The 20,472-nt window shown below is 35.1% G+C and overlaps 1 protein-coding gene across 4 annotated transcripts in view; it reads left to right on the top strand.

Annotated features, from left to right (window-relative positions):
* The window catches only part of RB1 (RB transcriptional corepressor 1), a 305,988-nt gene that overhangs the window by 86,897 nt on the left and 198,619 nt on the right, over positions 1–20,472 (top strand). For all 4 annotated transcript variants that reach the window (XM_054586341.1, XM_054586344.1, XM_054586343.1 and 1 more), the window contains exons 5-7: positions 3,010–3,048; positions 4,436–4,503; positions 17,104–17,214. In XM_054586341.1, coding sequence (XP_054442316.1) covers positions 3,010–3,048; positions 4,436–4,503; positions 17,104–17,214 — 218 coding nt within the window. The remainder of the gene's footprint in view (positions 1–3,009; positions 3,049–4,435; positions 4,504–17,103; positions 17,215–20,472) is intronic.

Raw genomic sequence — 20,472 nt, 5'->3', positions numbered from 1 at the left:
TTTCCATGTGTTATAGGCCCAACAGTACAATTATAGATATTGTGTTGTTCAATTGCCTTTTACTTCAATTAGAAGAAAGGAGAAGAAGTATTCAATGATGCCATCTTTTATAGTAACATAATTACCTTTACCAGTGCTTTTTATTTTTTTCATATGGCTATGAATTACTGTTTTGGGTCACTTGTTTTCATCTTGCAGAATTTATTTTAGTATTTTTTTGTAAGTTGAGTCTACTCTCAACAAATTATCTGTTGTGTGGGAATGCTTTTCTTTCAATATCCCCTTTGAGATATAGTTTTGGGCGATATATGATTCTTGGTTGATGTTTTTTCCTTTTAGCACTTTGAATATGCAGTCCTACTGCCTTCTGATTGTCATTGTTTCTGATGAGAAGTTAGCTGTTGGTTCCCATGTATGTGATGCAACATTTTTCTTTAGCTGCTTTCAAGATTTTCTCTTTGTCTTCCATCATTTTCACTATAATACATTTGGGTGTGGATCTCTTTATACTCATCCTACTTGAAATTCACTGTGTTTATTGGATGTGTAGAATAATGTTTTTAATCAGATTCGGGAAGTTTTCTACCATTCTTCCTTTAAATGTTATTTCTGCTTCCCATCCTCCCTGTCCCCTCTTTCTGGTATTTTTTGGTTCCCCACATTTCTGTGAACTTATTCATTTTTTCCATTCTTTTCCTCTTTGTTCTTCAAGGTATGCAATCTTTTTGAATCTGTCTTTAAGTTTAGTGATTTAACTCTTTCTTCTTCCAGCTCAGATCTATTGTTGAGCTCCTCTAATGAATCTTTCATTTTAGTTATTGTACCTTTCAACTCAAATTTCCATTTGGTTCTTTTTAAATAGTTTATGTCTCTTTTTTGATATTCTTTGTTGGTTGGGACTTTTGTCAGCATATAGTTCTTTCTGCTTTAAGCCTGGTTTCCTTTAATTCTTTGAACATACTAATAAAAGCTACTCTGAAGTACTTATTAATTCTGACACCCATGTTCTTTAAATGCAGTTTCTATTGTCTACATTTTACTAATGTAGAGATCATGCTTTCATATTTGTTTTTGAATATTGGCACTTTTGATAACATTTTGGTAATTCTGGATAATGATTCTTTTCTATCCTGGGGCTCGCTGTTGTTTTCTTGTTTATTCGTTTAGCTACTTAGCTGTACTAGTTCAGTGAAGTCTATTTCTCCCACAGTGTATAACCTCTGATGTTGCTCCTCCGTGTAGCCTTGGGCATGTGTACAGTCACTCTGAGCTGATCATGGTTTTAGTGGGGTTCTCTTTGACTAACTTTTTCCCTGATCTCCCTTGTTAAAGCAAACTGCCTCTATTGATACAGCACCTAGTTGTTACTTTCCACTAATTGCTGAATGATTGCTTTTTGTTTTTGATAATTAACAAATTGCTCCATAGCCTGATTCATTTAAATTTGACTTTCTTTCTAGGAGTAGTCCTTGAGTCCAATCCTAGGGCTTGTTCTCCCCTCAGGAAAGCTCTTAGCTTTTCCCGCCTGCCCCGACCCCCTCCGGTTCTCTTCTAGATGATCTGGGATTTAGCTTGTTGTTCTCATATAGCTACCAGCCTCCTCTTACTTGCTTACGACCAAAAACTCCATTGTTTTCAACAGTGCTTTTAGCCTTGATTGTTGCTACACTCTATTCCAGATGAAGTTAATTCCCTTGGGCAGAGCTTTAGAGCTCTCTGTTTTAAAGGCCTGCCTCTGCCCTGGGAAGTACTTCTGTGCCACTACTCAAGAAATCAGGGTGGGGACAGTGTCTTCTTTTTTGGAGTGACACGTCTGCCTTAAGAGTGAGGTACTGAAAAGGAGCTATGGCTCCTTTTCTTCTCAGATTGCCTTTATTGGTTGGAACTTCTGTCTTATTAGCCAAGTGGGGCAAGGGAAGTCAGGGCCCCTTTATGCTTGATCTGCTCTTCTTGCATCTCTTGCTGTGTGAGTGGGGAGGAAGGGAGTCCCAGACCTCTCAGCTAGTCTTGCTTGGGATAGAACCTTTGAACAAACATGGAACTGGGGATGATGAAAAATGTTGGTATTCTTCCCTTCCTAGAGAGATATTCCTAGGCTGGGAGCTAAGGAGAGAGAGAGTCTTATGTCTTGGCTGCACCTGTCCAGTTTAGAGCTTTGTAAATGCTCAGCTAGGGAGGAGGAGGAAGAGAGTTTTTCTTTGAATTCCATAGACCGTCATTGTTCTTATGAAGATTTAGTAGCTTTTCTTGAAGAAATGTTCTTTTTTTTTTTTGCTTTGTATTACCTTATGAAAATTTCCAGAGACTTTAAATATGTTTTTTTTTTTAATAGTTTTCACCAATTATAGTTATTGCACCGGAAACAGTTCTTTTATTTATTTTCTTCTTTTTCTTTTTTTAAAAACTTGTCTTATTGTTCAAATATATTTGTCTCCATTTTCCCTCCACCACTTTCCCCTGTCCCACCCACTTCTCCTTCCCATCCGCAATCCTTCCCCTCTTTGGCTTAGTCCATGGTCCTTTATATATATGTTCCTTGACTTGACCCTTCCCCTTCTTTTCCCGGTGCCTACCTCTTTCCTCCCCTCTGGAAATTCTTCCTTAGAGATCCTTATTTTGCCATTCTGGAAGTCATTTTTCTAAAGAAAGGATGATGTTTTATAGTACTTTTCCATTTGTGTCATTTTAGTGAGACGCTTAGTTAAATAGGCTTTTGTGACCTGATCTGGGATTCTAATGAGATCAAGATTTGATTACAAATGTATTCTTAGTTATAGATGTACATATGAAGTTCAATCCTTTTGTAATTAGATATTACAATGATGTGTGAGAAATGTCATAAATTGGAAAAATCTACTTTATTTTATAATGCTATACTTTTTGTTTTAAAAACAAACTTCCAAAATAAAATTAACAAAGCATGATATAATTGATTTCTAAGTTATGAAAAAATTACTAAGTAATTTTATAAAAAGACATAATGTTAATATAATTATTTTTTCCTTTCAGGACATGTGAACTTATATATTTGACACAACCAAGCAGTTTGTAAGTAGTTCAGAACATGATATTTTTCACTTTTTGTTTTTTTTAAGATTTTTCTTTAGTGGTCCCAAACATGTTGAGAGGGAAAACTAATAAGATGGAAGTTGATTCAATGCAATGTATCATCAGCCCTGAGAAAAATGCAAACCATTGGCTAAATTTTTATTGAAGGCCTATTACAGGCATTTTATTTATTACTTAAGACTCAGAGCATAATTTTTGTGTAAGAATATATATGAAAGTCTATATTAAGATCTCTACAGAGTTGTCTCTGGAAAAAGAATGAATAGCATAAAATTTTCTGCCCCATTCAAATAGTAGTATTGAAGGTGATTGATATAAAGGGAAGTTTTATATTTTAGTTATTAACTCCACTAATTATTAATTTCACTTCTTAATTCCAAAGTGAATGACTATTGAAAAATTAATAAGGCATAGTGTTAAATTGGTAAAGTAGAATAACCCAAACCTTTATTTCTATGCTTACTGTGTTGATTTTAATTACTGGTTTGGTCAAAAAGTTTGTTTGTTTTTTCTGTAAGGTGGCTCTAGGTGGGCTTAGTTGTCTTTAACTTTATTTGAGACAATTTTGTTAGATTGTATTGTGACAGCTGTCATAAGATTGTATTTTGACAGCTATCATATCAGCATGCATTTAAAAAAAACGTACCAAAATTGGTGAAATTTTGTGTAGCCATTTTAATATTGAAGACAGGAGAAGGTACGCAACATTTTTTGGCATATTATGCTTTATTGTTTCAAGAAAGGTAAAAATGCAGTTGAAACGCAAGAAAAAGATTTGTGCAGTGTATGAAGGTGCAGTGACTGATCAAACATGTCAAAAGTGGTTTGCAAAAGTTTCATGCTGGAGATTTTTCACTGGATGATACTCCACGCTTGGGTTTGAAGTTGATAGCTATCAAATGGAGACATTAATTGAGAATGATCAACATTATACTATGGGGAGACAGCCAACATATTCAAAATATCCAAATCAATAAAGTTATTGGATAATATGAAAAATGTATCCTTTATTATATGGAAAAAACGTGACGGACTTTTTGGCCTACTCAATACAAAAAAAAAGAGCAGAAAATATTAAGTAACTAGAAAACAAGTGCAGTTTAGTATACTACTTCCTGTGCATATTTTTAGATTTGAATTGAGACATTCAGTTTTTTAAGTGAAATGTTTACTGCTATGGGCAAAATATAAGTACCTTGATATGAACACTGAGACAAAGTAGTAAGTTTATGTGTAAACTGTGCATTTAAATGGACTATATTCTATTATATAATTAACTTGTCTATAATTTTAAAAAAGAAAAAAAAATCAGGTATAGTCGGAAAGCTTTTATAAAATTTGCTTTGTCTTTCTATTTGTTAACTAGGATTTCTACCGAAATAAATTCTATGTTGGTGCTAAAAGTTTCTTGGATCACATTTTTACTAGCTAAAGGTAAAATCATTATGTCTGTTATATGCTAATGTTTCAATGTAATAACTGATAATTCTTTTGGACTAAGCTCAAAGTTTGATTCAGTTTAATGTTTCCTCCCCATCCCTTGTCCCCAAATCAATCCCATTTTTTGTGTGGATTGTTAACTGTTAGTAAATTCTTATAATTCTGGTATTGGAAGCAACACTGAGAATAATCTCATTTCATTTCTGTAACATCCATTCCTTCCATCTTTCTCTTTTTTAAAGAATAATCTCACTGATTTTATAAAAATGACATATACTTATTAAAAAATTTAAATAATACAGTAAAATACAAAAAACCAAAAAAGTTAACCTACCCAAAGCTTACCCCAAAATAATCATCATTAAAATTATGGGATTACCCAAAGCAATATACAGATCTAATATAATTTCCATCAAAATCCCAATGACATTTGTTAAAGAAATAGAACAAAAAATCATCACACTTGTATGGAACCATAAAAGACCCCAAATAGCCAAAGCAATCCTGACAAATAAGAATGAAGCTGGAGGTATAATATTAAATGCCTTCAAATTATACTACAGAGCAACAGTGATCAAAACAGCATGGTATTGGCCAAAAATCAGACACACAGACCAATAGAACAGAATTGAGAACCTAGAAATAAAAGCATATGTATATGGGTAAATAATTTTTGACAGAGGAGCCAAAAATATGCAATGGAGAAAAGAAAGCCCCTTCAATAAGTTGTGCTGGGTAAATTGGAAAGCCATATGCAAAAGAATGAAATTAGACTACAGAGTGTTCTTATGTACAAAAATTATTTCTAAATGGGTCAAAAACCTAAATATAAGGCCTGAAACAGTAAATTACAAAGAAGTAAACATAGGTACTAAACTTATGAACATTGGTCTTAGAGAAGATTTTATGAATTTGACCCCAAAGGCAAGGGAAATAAATGCAAAAAGTAAGTGAATGGGACTATATCAAACTAAAAAGCTTCTGTGCAGCAAAAGAAACCACCAGCAAAACAAAAATGCAACCAACTGAATGGGGGAAGATATTTGCAAATAGCAGCTTCAAGAAGGCATTAATATCCAAAATATATAAAGAACTCATACAACACCAAGGAAACAAACAATCCAATTAAGAAATTGGACCTGAACAGACTACTCTCCCAAGAAGACATACAAATGACCGAGAGATATATGAAAAGACGCTCCACTTCACTAGCTGTTAGGGAAATGCAAATCGAAAGTACAATGAGATACCACCTCACACCTGATAGAATGGCTATCATCAACAAGATAAGTACTAACAAGAGCTGGAGAGGTTATGGAGAAAAAGGAACCCTCATTCACTGCTGGTGAGAAGGCTAACTGGTACAGACACTATGGAAAACTGTATGGAGGCTCCTCAAAAAATTATGAATAGAGTTATCATATGACACATCAACCCTTTTCCGGGTATCTACCTGACACATTTGAAAGCATTCATTTGCAAACATAAATGTACCCCTGTGTTGATTGCAGCATTACTCAAGGTGGCCAAGACATGGAAACAATTGAAGTATCCTTCACTAAATGATTTGATAAAGGAGATGTGGTACATGTATGCAATGGAATACTACTCAGCCATAAGAAAAGATGAAATACTGCCATTTATGACAACATGGATGGACCTTGAGGATTTTATGCTAAGTGAAAAGTCAGTCAAAAAAAACCAAGAACCATATGATTTCACTCATATATGGAATATAAAACTGAAACTCATAAACACAGACAACAGTGTGGTGGTTGCTAGAGGGAAGTGGGGTGAGAAATATTTAAAGGGTAAAGGGGCCAAATATTTGGTGATTTAAATCATTTGACTTGTGGTGGTGATCATACAATATAATATACAGATCATTAATCATGGAACTGTACACTTGAAACCTACATAATCTTATTAATCAGTGTCACCCCAATAAATTTAATTAATTAAAAGAATAGTTAGTAAAAGCCACAGCTTTTAGGTTCACTTAAAAAAATAAAATGAAATTATGGGATTGTCATTCCAGATAAACTTTTGTTAATACACTTTGGTAAAAAAGAAAAACAAAGGTGGGTGTATATATATTCAGAAACAGATTAATTTTCTCAAAATAGGATCATATTTTAATGCTGCATTTAAAATGTAAAAATTAATTTTTTTCAAATTTTACAGGAAAAAACAAGCAAGAGAAATGGAAGGAATTGCTTACTCTAGATGGATGTTTTCTTATTTAAATTGTATTATATTCCTAAAATATTTCTCTAATATTAAGAAAAAATTAGAAAATATTAGGTTAGAATCTTTATTTAACTTTGTGTTTTGATATAGAGTAATGTATATTAATTTGCTTTGAAGGAAAGGAATTATTATAATATTCTCATTCTTCTTGTTACCTCCTTATTCTGTACTTTGATTGCTTAGTTTATTGCTTTTGTTACATTATCAAAGATTATAACATTTACATTCTGTTCTGTAATTATAATTATTAACTATCACACTTAGACTTATTTCTGTATTTAAAGAGATTCTAAGATATGATTCCTAGATTAGCAACAGAATGAGACAGCTAGATAGTAGAATCCTGGAGGTCTTGAGTGGACTGCCTAAGGTCAGATGGGGTCAACATTTGACATCATCAGAGGCAGATCCAGAAAGAAAAAGGAGCTAGAGCCAACATAAAAAGCATGAAAGGCATCCAAAGAGCAGCAGGCTCAGGAGATCAAGGAGACTGCACAACTGAATCTCACAGGTCTCCAAACATAAAAGTTCATGTCACAAAATCAGGAAGTTAACAAAATCAGTTTGAGAAGAGGAACACTAAAGAAGAGTTTCACAAATAATGGGAGACAAAGAAACACCCCCTATATGAAAGGAAAGGAGGCATCCCCAGAAAGAGAATGAAATGAAATAGAGGGAAGTAAACCATCAGATAATTGAGTTCAAAACAACAGTTCTAAGGAAGCTCAATGAGCTCAGTGAGCTCAGAGAGACAAAAACTACAAGGAAACTACAAGGAACTTACTGCAAACTATATCGGCATGAAAAAAGACATAGAAACTATCAATAAGAGCCAAGAGGAAATGAAAAACACAATTTCTCAATTGAAGAACACAATAGAAAGAATCAAAAGCAGGCTAGATGAAGCAGAAGTTCGAATCAGTGAGTTGGAGCGTAAGGTAGAAAAAAGCTCCCAGAAAGAGCAAGAAAATGAAAAAAAAACCCCCAAAAACCTCAAACAGAATGAAGACACATTTAGGGAAATGCAGGACAACCTGAAATGTAATAATATCCATATAATAGGGATACAAGAAAGGAGAAGAACAGGAGCAAGGGATAGAGAACCTGTTTGGAAAAGTAATGATGGAAAACTTGCCTACTTGAGGAGAAAAAAAGTCACACAAATCCAGAATGCACAGGGGAACCCAATGAGGCCCACTCCACACATTATTATTAAAATGCCAAATATCAAAGATAAAGAGAGAATCTTAAACACAGCAAGGGAGAAACAGGTAGTAACATAAAAGGGAGCCCCAATACAGCTAGCAGCTTATTTCTTAACATAAATACAACAAACCAGAGGGGAATGACAAGAAATATTCCAAGTAACAAAGGGAAAGGCCTGCAACCAAGACTGCTCTACCCAGGAAGGCTCTCAATTAAAATGGAAGGTGAAATAACAAGTTTTCCTGACAAAAGAAGGCTAAAAGAATACACTTTTAGCATATCAAGATATGCTAAAAAGACTGCTTTAAGAAGATGAAGAAAAAGAGTGAGAGAGGGAGGAACACAGATACAAAATGAAAAAATGAATAAGTACCTATCAATAATAACTTTAAATGCAAATGGATTAAATGCTCCAATCAAAAGACACCAGGTAGCTGAATGGATAAGAAAACATGACCCACACATATGCTGCCTACAAGAGACCCACCTCAGAACAAAGGACCTACACAGGCTGAAAGTAAAGTGATAGAAAAAAAATATTCAAAGCAAATGGACAGGGAAAAAAAGCAGGGGTAGCAACACTTACATCAGACAAATAGATTTCAAAACAAAGCCCATAAAAAGAGACCCAGAAGGACACTTTGTAATACTCAAAGGAAGAATCCATCAGGAAGACATAAGCATTGTAAACGTATATGAACCCAACATAGGAACACCCAATTATATAAGCAAAACCTTGGAGGACTTCAACAAAGATATAGACAGCAACACAGCAAGTGGGGATTTTAACATCCCACTATCAAAAATGGATAGATCTCCCAAACAAAATATCAAAAGGATATTCTGAAACTGAATGACGTATAAGATCAAAAGGACTTAACTGAGATTATTTCTCTCTCTCTCTCTCTCTCTCTCTCTCTCTCTCATCTTTCATCCCAAAGAAGCAAAATACACATCCTTTTCAAATGGACACGGAACATTTTCACAGATTGACCACATGATAGGACATAAAACAAGCCTCTACACATTCAAGAATGTTAAATTATAACATTCATTTTTTCGGACCACAAGGCCTTGAAACAAGAAACCAACCTCAAGGAAAAAACTCAAAAACATTCAAACTTATGGAGAATGAATAGCATGCTATTAAACAATGGATGGGTTAATAATGAGATCAAAGAAGAAATAAAAAATTTCTCAAAACAAATGAAAATGAACACACAACAGTCCAAAACCTATGGAACACAGAGAAGGTGGTCCTGAGAGGGAAGTTCATAGCAATACAGGCCTACCTAAAAAAGATAGAAACATTTTAAATAAACGACCTAACCTAACATTTTCAGGAATTGGAGAAATAACAACAAACAAAGCCAAGAACAAGCAGAAAGAAGGGAATAATCAAGATCAGAGCAGAATTGAATGACATAGAGACCAAAAGGACAATTCAAAGGATCAGTAAATCTAGGAGCTGGTTCTTTGAAAAGATGAACAAAATCTTCAAGCCTTTAAGCAGACTCATCAACAACAAAAAAGGGAGCAGATCAAATAAACACAATCAGAAATGAAAAAGGAGAAATTACAACTGATACCACCTCAATGCAAAGGATTGTAAGAAATTACTATGAGCAATCATATGCCAAGAAATTTGAAAACCTCGATGAAATGGATAAATTTCTAGGAAAAATTAATCATCCAAAACTGAATGAAGAAGTAGAAAGGTGGAACAGACCCGATAACAGCTGGTGAAATTGAAATGGTAGTCACAAAACTCCCAGCACACAAAATCCTAGACCACATGGTTTGAAAGGAGAATTTTACAAAACATTTAAGAAAGAGATAATTCGTGTTCCTTCTCAGAGTATTCCAAAAATTCAAGAAGAGGGAAGACTCCCAATCTCTTTTCATGAGGCCAGCATCATTGTAATCCCAAAACCAGATAAAGACACAACCAAGAAAGAAAACTTCAGGCCAATATTGCTGATAAACATAGATGCTAAAATTCTAACAAAATATTGTCATATGCATCCAGCAATAAATTAAAAAGATCATCCACCTTGATCAAGTGGGATTAATCCCAGGGATGCAAGGATGGTTCAATAGTCACAAATCATTAAACATTACACATCACATAAATACATGATCATATCAATAGATGTGGAAAAAGTATTTTAAAACACTCGGTAAAGTGGGACTAAAGGGGGCATACCTCAACATAATAAAGGCCATATATGAGAAACCTACAGCCAACTTCAAACTCAACTGGCAAAAACAATAAGCTTTCCCAGTAAGATCGGGAACAAGACAAGGTTGTCCTCTTTCACCACTTCTGTTCAACATAGTATTGGAAATTCTAGCCACAGCAATCAGACAAGAAAAAGAAATAAAAGGCATCCAATTTGGGAAGGAAATTGCAGATGATGTGATAGTGTACATAGAAAACCCCATAGATTCCACCAAAAAACTACTCTACCTAACAAGTGAATTTGACAAAACAGCAGGATAGAAAAAGTCAATATTCAGAAATAGAAGGCATTTTAGTACACCAACAATGAAATATCAGAATCAGAAATCAGCCAAAAAAATCCCATTTTCTATAGCAACAAGAAAAATAAAGTACCTTGGATTAATCTTAACCAAGGAGGTAAAACACTGGTATTCCAAAGGCTGTGCAACACTGAAGAAAGAAATTAAGGAAGATACAAATAAATGGAAGCACATACCAAGTTCATGGATTGGAAGAATTAATATTATCAAAATGTCCATACTACCCAAAGCAATTTATAGATTCAACACAATCCCTATTAAAATACCAATGATATATTTCACAGATACAGAACAAACATTTGAAAAATTTATATAGAACCATAAATGACCCTGAAGAGCTGGAGCAATTTTGAGAAAGAAGAACAAAGTAGGAGGGAGCACAAGATTACAGAGCCTGACATTAAACTATATTACAAGACCACTGTAATCAAAACAGTTTGGTACCGGCATAGGAACAGACACATAGATCAATGGGACAGAATAGAGTTGAGAAATAAACCCGTGTCTTTATAGAGTCAATTAATATTCAGCAAAATGGGCAGAAGCAAATATGAAGTAATAATAGCCTCTTCCACGAATGGTGTTGGGACATCTGGACAGCTACATGCAAAAAAATGAAATTTGACCACCAATTTACAAGATACAGAAAGATAAGCTCAAGATGGATAAAAGACCTAAACATAAATCACAACACCATAAAAGTATAGAGGAGAACATAGGCAGGAAACTCTCATATCCCATGCAGCAATATTTAAAAAAAAATTTTTTTTCCCCCACCACTTTCCCCTGTCCCCCTTCCCCCTCTCCCTCCCTCAATCCTTCCACACTTTGGCTTTGTCCATGAGTCCTTGTGGTATGTTCCTGACTTGCCCCTTCCCTTCCCTTTCCTCTGCCTACCCCTCCCTCCTTCCGTCTTGTCTCTGTTGGTTTCTTTTTCTTTCAGTGTAGCTGGACTTATTTTCCTTGCATCTTTGTTTTGTTGGTTAGGTTCTGCTTATAGGTGAGATCATATGGTATTTGTCTTTCATCCCCTGGCTTATTTTGCTTAGGATAATGCTCTCTAGTTCCATCCATGCTGTCCCGAAGTATAATAGTTTTTTTTCTTTCTGCTGTGTAGTATCCCATTGTGTAAATGTACCATAGTTTTTTGATCCAATCCTCTACTGATAGGCATTTAGGTTGCTTCCAACACTTGGCTATTGTAAATTGTGCTGCTATGAACATTGGGGTGCATAGGTTCTTCTGAATTGGCATTTTCAGATCTTAGGGTATAGTCCCAGCAGGGGAATCACTGGGTCAAAAGGCAGTTCCATTTTCAGCTTTTTGAGGAAATTCCACACTGCTTTCCACAATGGTTCATGTAGCAATATTTTCAGCAGTATGTCCCCTAGGGCAAGGGACATAAAAGAAAGAATAAACAAATGGGATTTCATCAAAATAAGACGCCTCTGCATGGCTAAAGAAAATATTAGCAAAATGAAAAGGGAAACAACCATATAGGAAAATATATTTTCCAGTGATATCTGGGACAGGGGTTTGATCTCCAAAATATATAAAGAACTCATATGACTCCACTCCAGGAAGACAAACAACCCTATTAAAAAATGGGCAAAGGATCTGAACAGACACTTCTCCAAGGGGGACACACATAGGGCCCAGAGACATATGAAAGGATGCTCAGCATTACTAACTTCAGAGACATACAAATTAAAACCACAGTGAGATACCACTTCACACTGGTCAGAATGGCGATCATAAACAAATCATCAAACAACAAGTGCTGGTGAGGTTGTAGAGAAAAGGGAACCTTAGTATACTGTTGGTGGGAATGTAGACTGTTGCAGCCACTGTGGAGAACAGTTTGGAATTTCCTCAGAAAGCTGAAAATGGAGCTGCCTTTTGACCTAGCAATTCCACTGCTGGGAATATATCCTAAGAATCTCAAAAATGCCAATTCAGTAGAACCTGTGCACCCCGATGTTCACAGAAGCATAATTTACAATAGCCAAGTGCTGGAAGCAACCTAAACACTCATCAGTAAATGAGTGGATTAGAAAACTAGGGTACATTTACACAATGGAATACTATGCAGTAGGAAGAAAGAAACAGCTACCATACTTCACAAAAGTATGGATGGACCTGGAGAGCATTATTCTAAGAGAAATAAGCCTGGGGGTAAAAGACAAATATCCATATGATCTCAACTGTAAGTGGAACCTAATCAGCAAAACAAAGCAAGAAGAATATAACCAGCATCATTGAAAGAAAAAGCAAGCTGGCTGTAACAAGAGGGGAGGAGGGAGGTGGGTAACGGGAAAAAGAAGGGGAAGGGTAAAAAAAAAATTAAAAGATTATTATTCCTGTATCCTACCTTTTCCATTTCTGAGTTCTTGGCTTCTCCATTTCTGAGTTCTTTGTTTTATTTCATTCTTACCTGGCTGGAGTTTACTAAGAAGGAGTTTTTTCAAACAAGTGCCATATTTGTCATCACATTTTCTATGTTTGGCATGTTTGTGAATCATCATCATGGTCTTTATACTTGAAGGACAACTTCTGTGTGTATCCTATTCTTGAATCTTGTTTGTCTTCCTAAGAACACTGTTTTATGGTGTTGAACATTGCTGTTGATAAATCTGAGTATTACTTAAATTCCACCCCCCCATTTACTTCCTGAATACTTGTTGACTTCTCATACTAGTCTAATCTTTTTTTTTCTTATGTATAGATTATTTTTATCTCAAGAGTTTCATCCGTTTTGAGCTTAACTATGTTCGTAATGGTGTTATTTGGTCCTTGAGTTTTTCTTAGGTTGTCTCGCTCCTTATTTTTATAAAATGTGTTTTTTGAAGTTAGTGTAAGGACTTACAGTACATTTTCTTGTTATCCATTATGTTCCAGATTGGCTTTTCTATCTGTTTTTTTCCCCTTCTATGTTGTGATTATATTTTTTCTTTTTTGTAATATGTTTGCATAATCTCTGTGCTCTTTCCACCATGTAACTAGGACTCCATATGGCAGCTCTGACCTGTTGTTCTGTTTTCTCTGATGCGGTGGGAATATATCTTCCTTTACTTGCTTTTCACATTATCTGTGACTTCTGTTTCTCCAAAGAGCGATAATATGAGAAGAGCTGTTTTTCCCCCTCAGAGGGAAAGGGATAAACTGTAGAATTCATTTAGAATGATATTTTTCTTTGTTGTTCTGAGAGTTTTGTTAGAATGAACTCTAATACAGAACATTTCTAGTGGCAGTTATATCCTATTACCATAGTGGAATTGTGTTGGGATTCAGATTGTACCCCAATCTGGAATCTGTGTGTGTTTCAGAAAGTCAGCTATAGTTGTTTACTCCCTCCATTTTTTCCTTCTCTCATGAGCAATTTCTATTCTTCCAAGTTAGAAGAGAAAAAAAATGATACTCTTGGAGTGAGTATCTCTCAAACTTAGTATTGGTGCTAGCACTTAACCAGTATATTTTTTTCTTTTCTTTTATTAAATATTGAACAGAGAGATTCTTTGATTTGACTTCACTCTACTAATTTTAACTGAAAGTCCTTAATATCATTTTTTACCTCTATGGTATTTCTTAATAACTTCTAAGTATATTACAAACGTATTTTTGTACCATTCCTAGGTCTCTAGAAAACCTACCTGATGCAGAGTTACCTATTTTCTGACATAGTTTCTTTACCATCAATATTTGTTGGGATTATTAGTAGTTTAGTGGTCTCATACGATGAATATAGGAAGTGAGTCAAACCTCTCTTTTAAAAATAGTGCACAGCATAGAGCCACAAAGAAATATGCGATAACTATCTTTGATCATGACATATATTTTATGTAGCTGTACTGTTTTTCCTCAGGTGTTTATTATATGCATTTATTTCTTCACAACTCTCTAGTTGTATAGTTATTATATTAATTTTCAGGATTTTGTGCTAATTAATTTATAGATGACTTTACAATTATATACTAATTTTGTTATTTCTTAATGGCTTTGGTTATCGTAATATTTTGGAGTGTTTTTCAAATGTAAAATATATGAGAATTCATATTAAATAGAATTAAGGATTAGCATGTATCATTTTTCAAAATTATTTTCTGAAGTAAATTCTATTAGCTCTTACCAAAACTGGAAGTAAGTTTAAAAAAGCAAAAATCAAAATATTTTAGACATGGGAACTGAATTATAGTAATGATATCTAAATATAAAATTCTTGACTTCTGGTCAAGGTGGCAGCAGATGCAGACATGGCTTGCCTCCTCACACAACCACATCAAAATTACAACTAAAATATGGAACAGCCATCACTCAGGAACATCAGAAATCAGGCTGAATGGAAGTTGACAACTACAAAATCGAGTTGAATGGAAATGTGACAACTGCAGAATTAAAGAAATCACATCTATCCAGACTTGTAGGAGGGGTACAGATATGGAATGGGCTGGTCCCACACCCACATGGATAAAAATTTGGAAGGGATATCATGGAGGTGAGGAGTCCCAGACCCATACCAGGCCCTCTAGACCAGGATTCCAGTGCCAGGAATATAAGGCTCCACAACTTCTGGCTGCAAAAACCAGCGGGAATTGTTGGTAGAAAAAACTGCTGGAGCCCCAAGAAGTTCTTCTTAAAGAAACCACACATGGACTCACCTACTCAGACACACTCCGTCTGAGCTCCGGCACAGGGGTAACAGCTTGAAAGGCACCAGTGGTATACAGGGAGAAACTGAAGTGTCTGGCATCAAGGCGAGCAGAGGCTATTGTCACTTTGCTAAACCTTCTCCTGACAGAGCCTGTAGCCGATACCACATCTGAGACTCCATCAACCTGGTTAACACTATTTGATCCAGCCTGGAGATCCCTAGAGTCTCTTCGACACCCAACTTACAGGCCCACCCAAGCTGCTTTTCCAAAAGAATGGCTGGCCTTGGCTCTTAAATCCTAACAGACAAGCAACAGCTGGCTTCAGTGAGCCATACTGACAGCCAGATTAGATGAACAGATTGGCTTCCCATGGAGAGCTCCAAGCCCAGTACAAGTAGCAGCAGTTTCAGTTTACTTTGCAGCTCAGGCAGAGTGCCCTGGGAAAAACACAAATGGAGGCAGACCTTGGCCTGAACCACCCGGGAAACTCCAGGGCCAGTGCATCCAGTGGACAGCTATAGACCACATCCGTGCACCACCATCCAGCCCCTGACCAGCTGATCCTCCACAGAGGGCAGAGGTTGATGGTCAGCAGTCACAGCCATTCCTTACAGCTGACTGGCTTGGGTAAAACCCTCCCATTGATCTGTCAACAGCATCTAAGGCTCAGCTATAAGAGGAGGGTGTACTCAGCTCACACAGAGGGCGTACCTCAAGTACCCAGCTTGGGTGATAGGAGAGGCTGTGCCACTGGACCCTATAGGACACATACTATATCAGCCCACAGTACCAAGACACGGAATCAAAGCAGCTCTACTTAATACATAGAAACAAACACAGGGAGGCTGCCAGAACAGGGGGATGAAGAATCATGGCCCAAATGAAAGAACAAATCAAAACTCCAGAAAAAGAGCAAAATGAAATGGAGATAAGCAGTCTGTCAGATGCAGAGATCAAAACACTGGTTATGATTGTTCAAGAAACTTAGTGAGGACCTCAGTAGCATAAAAAAGACCCAGTCAGAAATGAAGGGTACATTAATTGAAATAAAGAACAATTTACAGGGAAACAACAGTTGAGTGAATGAAGCTGAGAATCAAATCAATGATTTGGAACATAAGGAAGCAAAAAATCACACAGAACAACAAGAAGAAAAAATAACCCCCCAAAAGTGAGGAAAGTATAAGCAACCTCTGTGACAACTTTAATAGGTCCCATATAGGGGTGCCAGAAGGAGAAGAGGAAGAGTAAGAAATTGGAAATCTCTCTGAAAGCGTAGTGAAAGAAAACTTCCCTAATTTGGTGAAGGAAATAGACATACAAGTCCAAGAAGCACAGAGAATCCCACACAAGGTTGAGTGAACTCTAAGACACATCATAATTAAAAGGCCAAAGGTTAGAGCTAGAGACTCTTAAAATCAGCAAGAGAAAAGAAGTTAATTATCAGATGGTTGCAAGATGGGAGGGAGGAGGGGAGAATGAGTGAAGAGGTGAAGGGATTAAGAAGTACAAAAAGGTAGTTACAGAATAGCCATGGGGATGTAAGGTATAGTATAGGAAATGGAGTAGCCAGAGAACTTATACACATGACCCATGGACATGAACAATGATGGAGGGATTTCCTGAGAGAGTGGAGGGTGCTGGGTGGAGGGTGCCAAAGAGGGAACAACCAGGAGAACTGTAATAGCATAATCAATAAAATACAGTTAAAAAAATAAAATTCTTATTGTAAACTTATATTTTATTTTCAATTTCATAACTTTATATATTTTTATATTATTGTATATATCACATCTGACTGAGTTTTTGCAGAAGAAACTTTTAACATATCTCTAGTGATTGTTGAATGAATGAGCATGTGGATATAGCCATTCTGACAATTTTCCTGACATAAAGATCTCAATCTCTAACTTTATTTGAAAATGTGACTCGTTTTTATATTCAGGAGAAGTATTACAAATGGAAGATGACCTGGTGATCTCATTTCAGTTAATGCTGTGTGTCCTTGACTATTTTATCAAACTTTCACCTCCTGCATTGCTCAAAGAACCATATAGTAAGTATTTTAAATATTTTGTGCTCCTTCTACGTTAATAAACAGTTGCTTATTGAATGTCTAATGTGACCAAAAAGTGGTTTTAGAAGCTAAGGTATAATAATAAATAAATCAGACATGGACTCTTTCCTCAAGTAGTGTATACGTTATAGAAGGAGGGATTAAGACAAGTAAGCAAATAATTAGATTATATGGTAGAAAGTGATCTGGGCCAATACCAGCAAATGCTGTGGAAGTTGAGAAGATGAGAAACTTTTCCTACCTGGGGAAGAGCAAGGAAGACCATGTAAAAGACGTGAAATTTGAATTGAGTAAAAAGAGTAGGTAGGATTTGAGTGTTGCAGTAAGTCGGAGGGAGGGCATTCCCAGTAAAGAAAAAAATCAATAGTCAAGGCACAGATATGATTGAAACTGCATGGGAAAGAGTGGTTCATTCTGCAGGAACTGATTAAATTTTTATCATTGGATGCTATAATGATTATGTGGCTAATTTCTTTTGCTTGTGAATTGTATTTATTTCAGTAGGTGATGAGATGGGAAATGTATTCATAAGAAAGAGTAACTATTGCTAAAATAATTAGATATTATTAAACAAGGGTGAGTATATCACTCTTAGAATGCCACCAGAGGAATTGTTCCTCTGAACATGAGTAGATTATCAAAATCAATTACTGTACTACAGTAAAATGTAAACCTAACTAAGACTAAACTGATTCTTTTGCCCTAAAAATTATGAAAGTATTGTGTTGGCCAAAAAGTGTTTAGTTTTTTCAGTAAAGTAAAAGACACATTTTTAATTTTCACAAATAACTTTATTTTGAGTATGTTGGATATCTCCCGCTATTGGCTTCTAGTGGGTAGAGGCCAGAGGTGCTGCTAAACATCTTCCAGTGCATAAGACAACCACAAAGCAAAGAATTATTTTGCCCAAATGTCAATAGTACCAAGAAACTTCACAAACTACTTTTGGCATGTTTGATCAGAAATAGTACCTTCTCCATACACTGCACAAATCCTTTTTTGTGTTTCAGTTGTGTTTTTACCTTTCCTGAGATAATAAAGCATAATTCGCTGAAAATGTTACATATCTTCTTGCATCTTCCATATTAAAATGGCTGCACAAAAATTCAGTTTTGATGTTTTTTTTTTTAACTCAGGGTGATATGACAGCTATCACAGTACAATGTAATAAAATTGTTTTGAATGAAGTTAACGGTGAGTAAGCACTACTAGAGCCATGGTACAGAAAAAAACTAAACAAACCTTTTGGCCAACCCAATATTAATATTACTAAAAATAATGTAGGACAGATCAAAACATAGAAGTCTCAAAGAGTTGTTGAAGTGGCTAAAAAGCTGAAGCCTAATTAATCTTTGTAAACAATAACTTCATGAAAGAATGAAATCTGGAACAGAATTTTGAAAATTTGTTGAACATGGGTTGACAGAAAAGGCAGTCATTTAGCAGAAACCACATGCAAAACAGAGGGAGGAAAAATAGAAAACAATGAATATATTTCAAAATTTTCTGAATTTTAACTAATTTTCTTTATATGCCTTTCCTTCAATATTTTCAATGTTTTAACATTAATAAGTTCATATTGATGTTACTTTGGGTTGACAGCCTTTGTTCTTTTGGGTAATTGCAATGTGCATTTAATTCTCTAAATACTGTGTTAAAGGGAAATCAGGATGAGGTGTTGAACTAACTGAGTATGATTCACTTTTAATTAACTTTTTATTTTGTATTTCAAATGAATACAAAAGCAGACAGTAGAATAATATGTCTCCATGTATTTATCACTTACCTTCAACATACTGCTTAGGGTCAACCTGTAGCCCCATCTACTCTCCAGTTCTATCAGCTATCTTATTTTGAAGCACCCTTTTGCATACAATCTCATCCTTATAAACTTTAGTATGTAGCTCTAAAAGATAAAGTCTTTTTAAAAAGCATAATGACAGTACCATTATATCACACCTAAAAATCAATTAATAATGATTGCTTAATACCACCAAATATTAAGTGTTCATATTTTCAATTGTTTGATAAAAGTAATTTAAACAAATTTTACACTTTGAGAATCTAAATGAGATCTGTACTTTGTAATTGGTTGATATGCTTCTAGAGGTTTTTTGTTTGTTTGTTTGTTTTTTTCCCCGCACTTATTGATTCGTGAATGCTGCACCAACCTTGCATGCCCAGAATAAATCCCACTCAATCACACTGTATGGTCTTTTGGATGTATTGCTATATTTGGTTTGATAATATTTTGTTGAGAATTTCAGCATCTATGTTCATCAGGGATATTGACCTATAGTTTTTTTTGTAGTGTCTTTATCTGGTTTTGGAATTAGAATAATGCTGGCCTCATAAAATGAGTTTGGGATCCTTTCCTTCTTTTGAATTTTATGAAATAGTTTGAGAAGGAGAGGTGTTAGTTCTTCTCAGAATGTTTGGTAAAAATCCCCTGTGAAACCATATAGTTCAGGGCTGCTGTTTTTGGGAGTTTTTTTAATTACTGCTTCAATTCCACTTGGTATAATCTGTTTATTCAGATACTCTGATTCTTCCTGATTTAGTTTTGGAAGATAGTATATTTCTAGGAATTTATAAATTTCATCCAGGTTGTCCAGTTTGTTGGCATATAGTTGTTCATAGTATTTTCTTACAATCCTTTGTATTTCTTTGGTGTCTGTTGTTATTTCTCCTCTTTCTGATTTTATTTATTTGTGTCTTTTCTCTTTTTTCTTGATGAGTCTGGTTAAAGGTTTGTCAGCCTTGTTTGTGTTTTCAAGGAAATAACTCTTGAATTCATTGATCTTTTGTATCATTTTTTAGACTCTATTTTGTTTATTTTTACTCTGATTTTTATTATTTCCTCCCTTCTACTCACTTTGGACTTTGTTTTATCTTTAAGTGTTAAGTTACATTGTTCATTTGAGCTTCCTCTTGTTCATTGAGATAAGACTTTAAATGCTATGAATTTCCCTCTTAGGATTGCTTTCCCAGTATCTCGCAGATTTTTAATTGTTGTGTCGTCATTTTCATTTGTTTCGAAGTATCTTTTGATTTCTACCTTGATCTGATTGTCTACCCATTCATTGTTCAATAACATGTTATTTAGCTTCTATGTCTTCATATGTTTTTCTTGTGATCGATTTCTAGTTTCAAAGGATTGTGGTCAGAGAGGATGCTTGATATGATTTCAATCTCTTAAATGTAGATATTTCTTTTGTGTCCTAACATGTGTTCTAG

The sequence above is a fragment of the Pteronotus mesoamericanus genome, unplaced genomic scaffold (genome assembly GCF_021234165.1).
Source record: "Pteronotus mesoamericanus isolate MK-2021 breed Mesoamerican mustached bat unplaced genomic scaffold, CSHL_Meso_final contig_94, whole genome shotgun sequence".
NCBI lineage: Eukaryota > Metazoa > Chordata > Mammalia > Chiroptera > Mormoopidae > Pteronotus > Pteronotus mesoamericanus.
The sequence above is the reverse complement of the archived record's forward strand: the minus strand, read 5'-3'. Positions and strand labels throughout refer to the sequence as shown.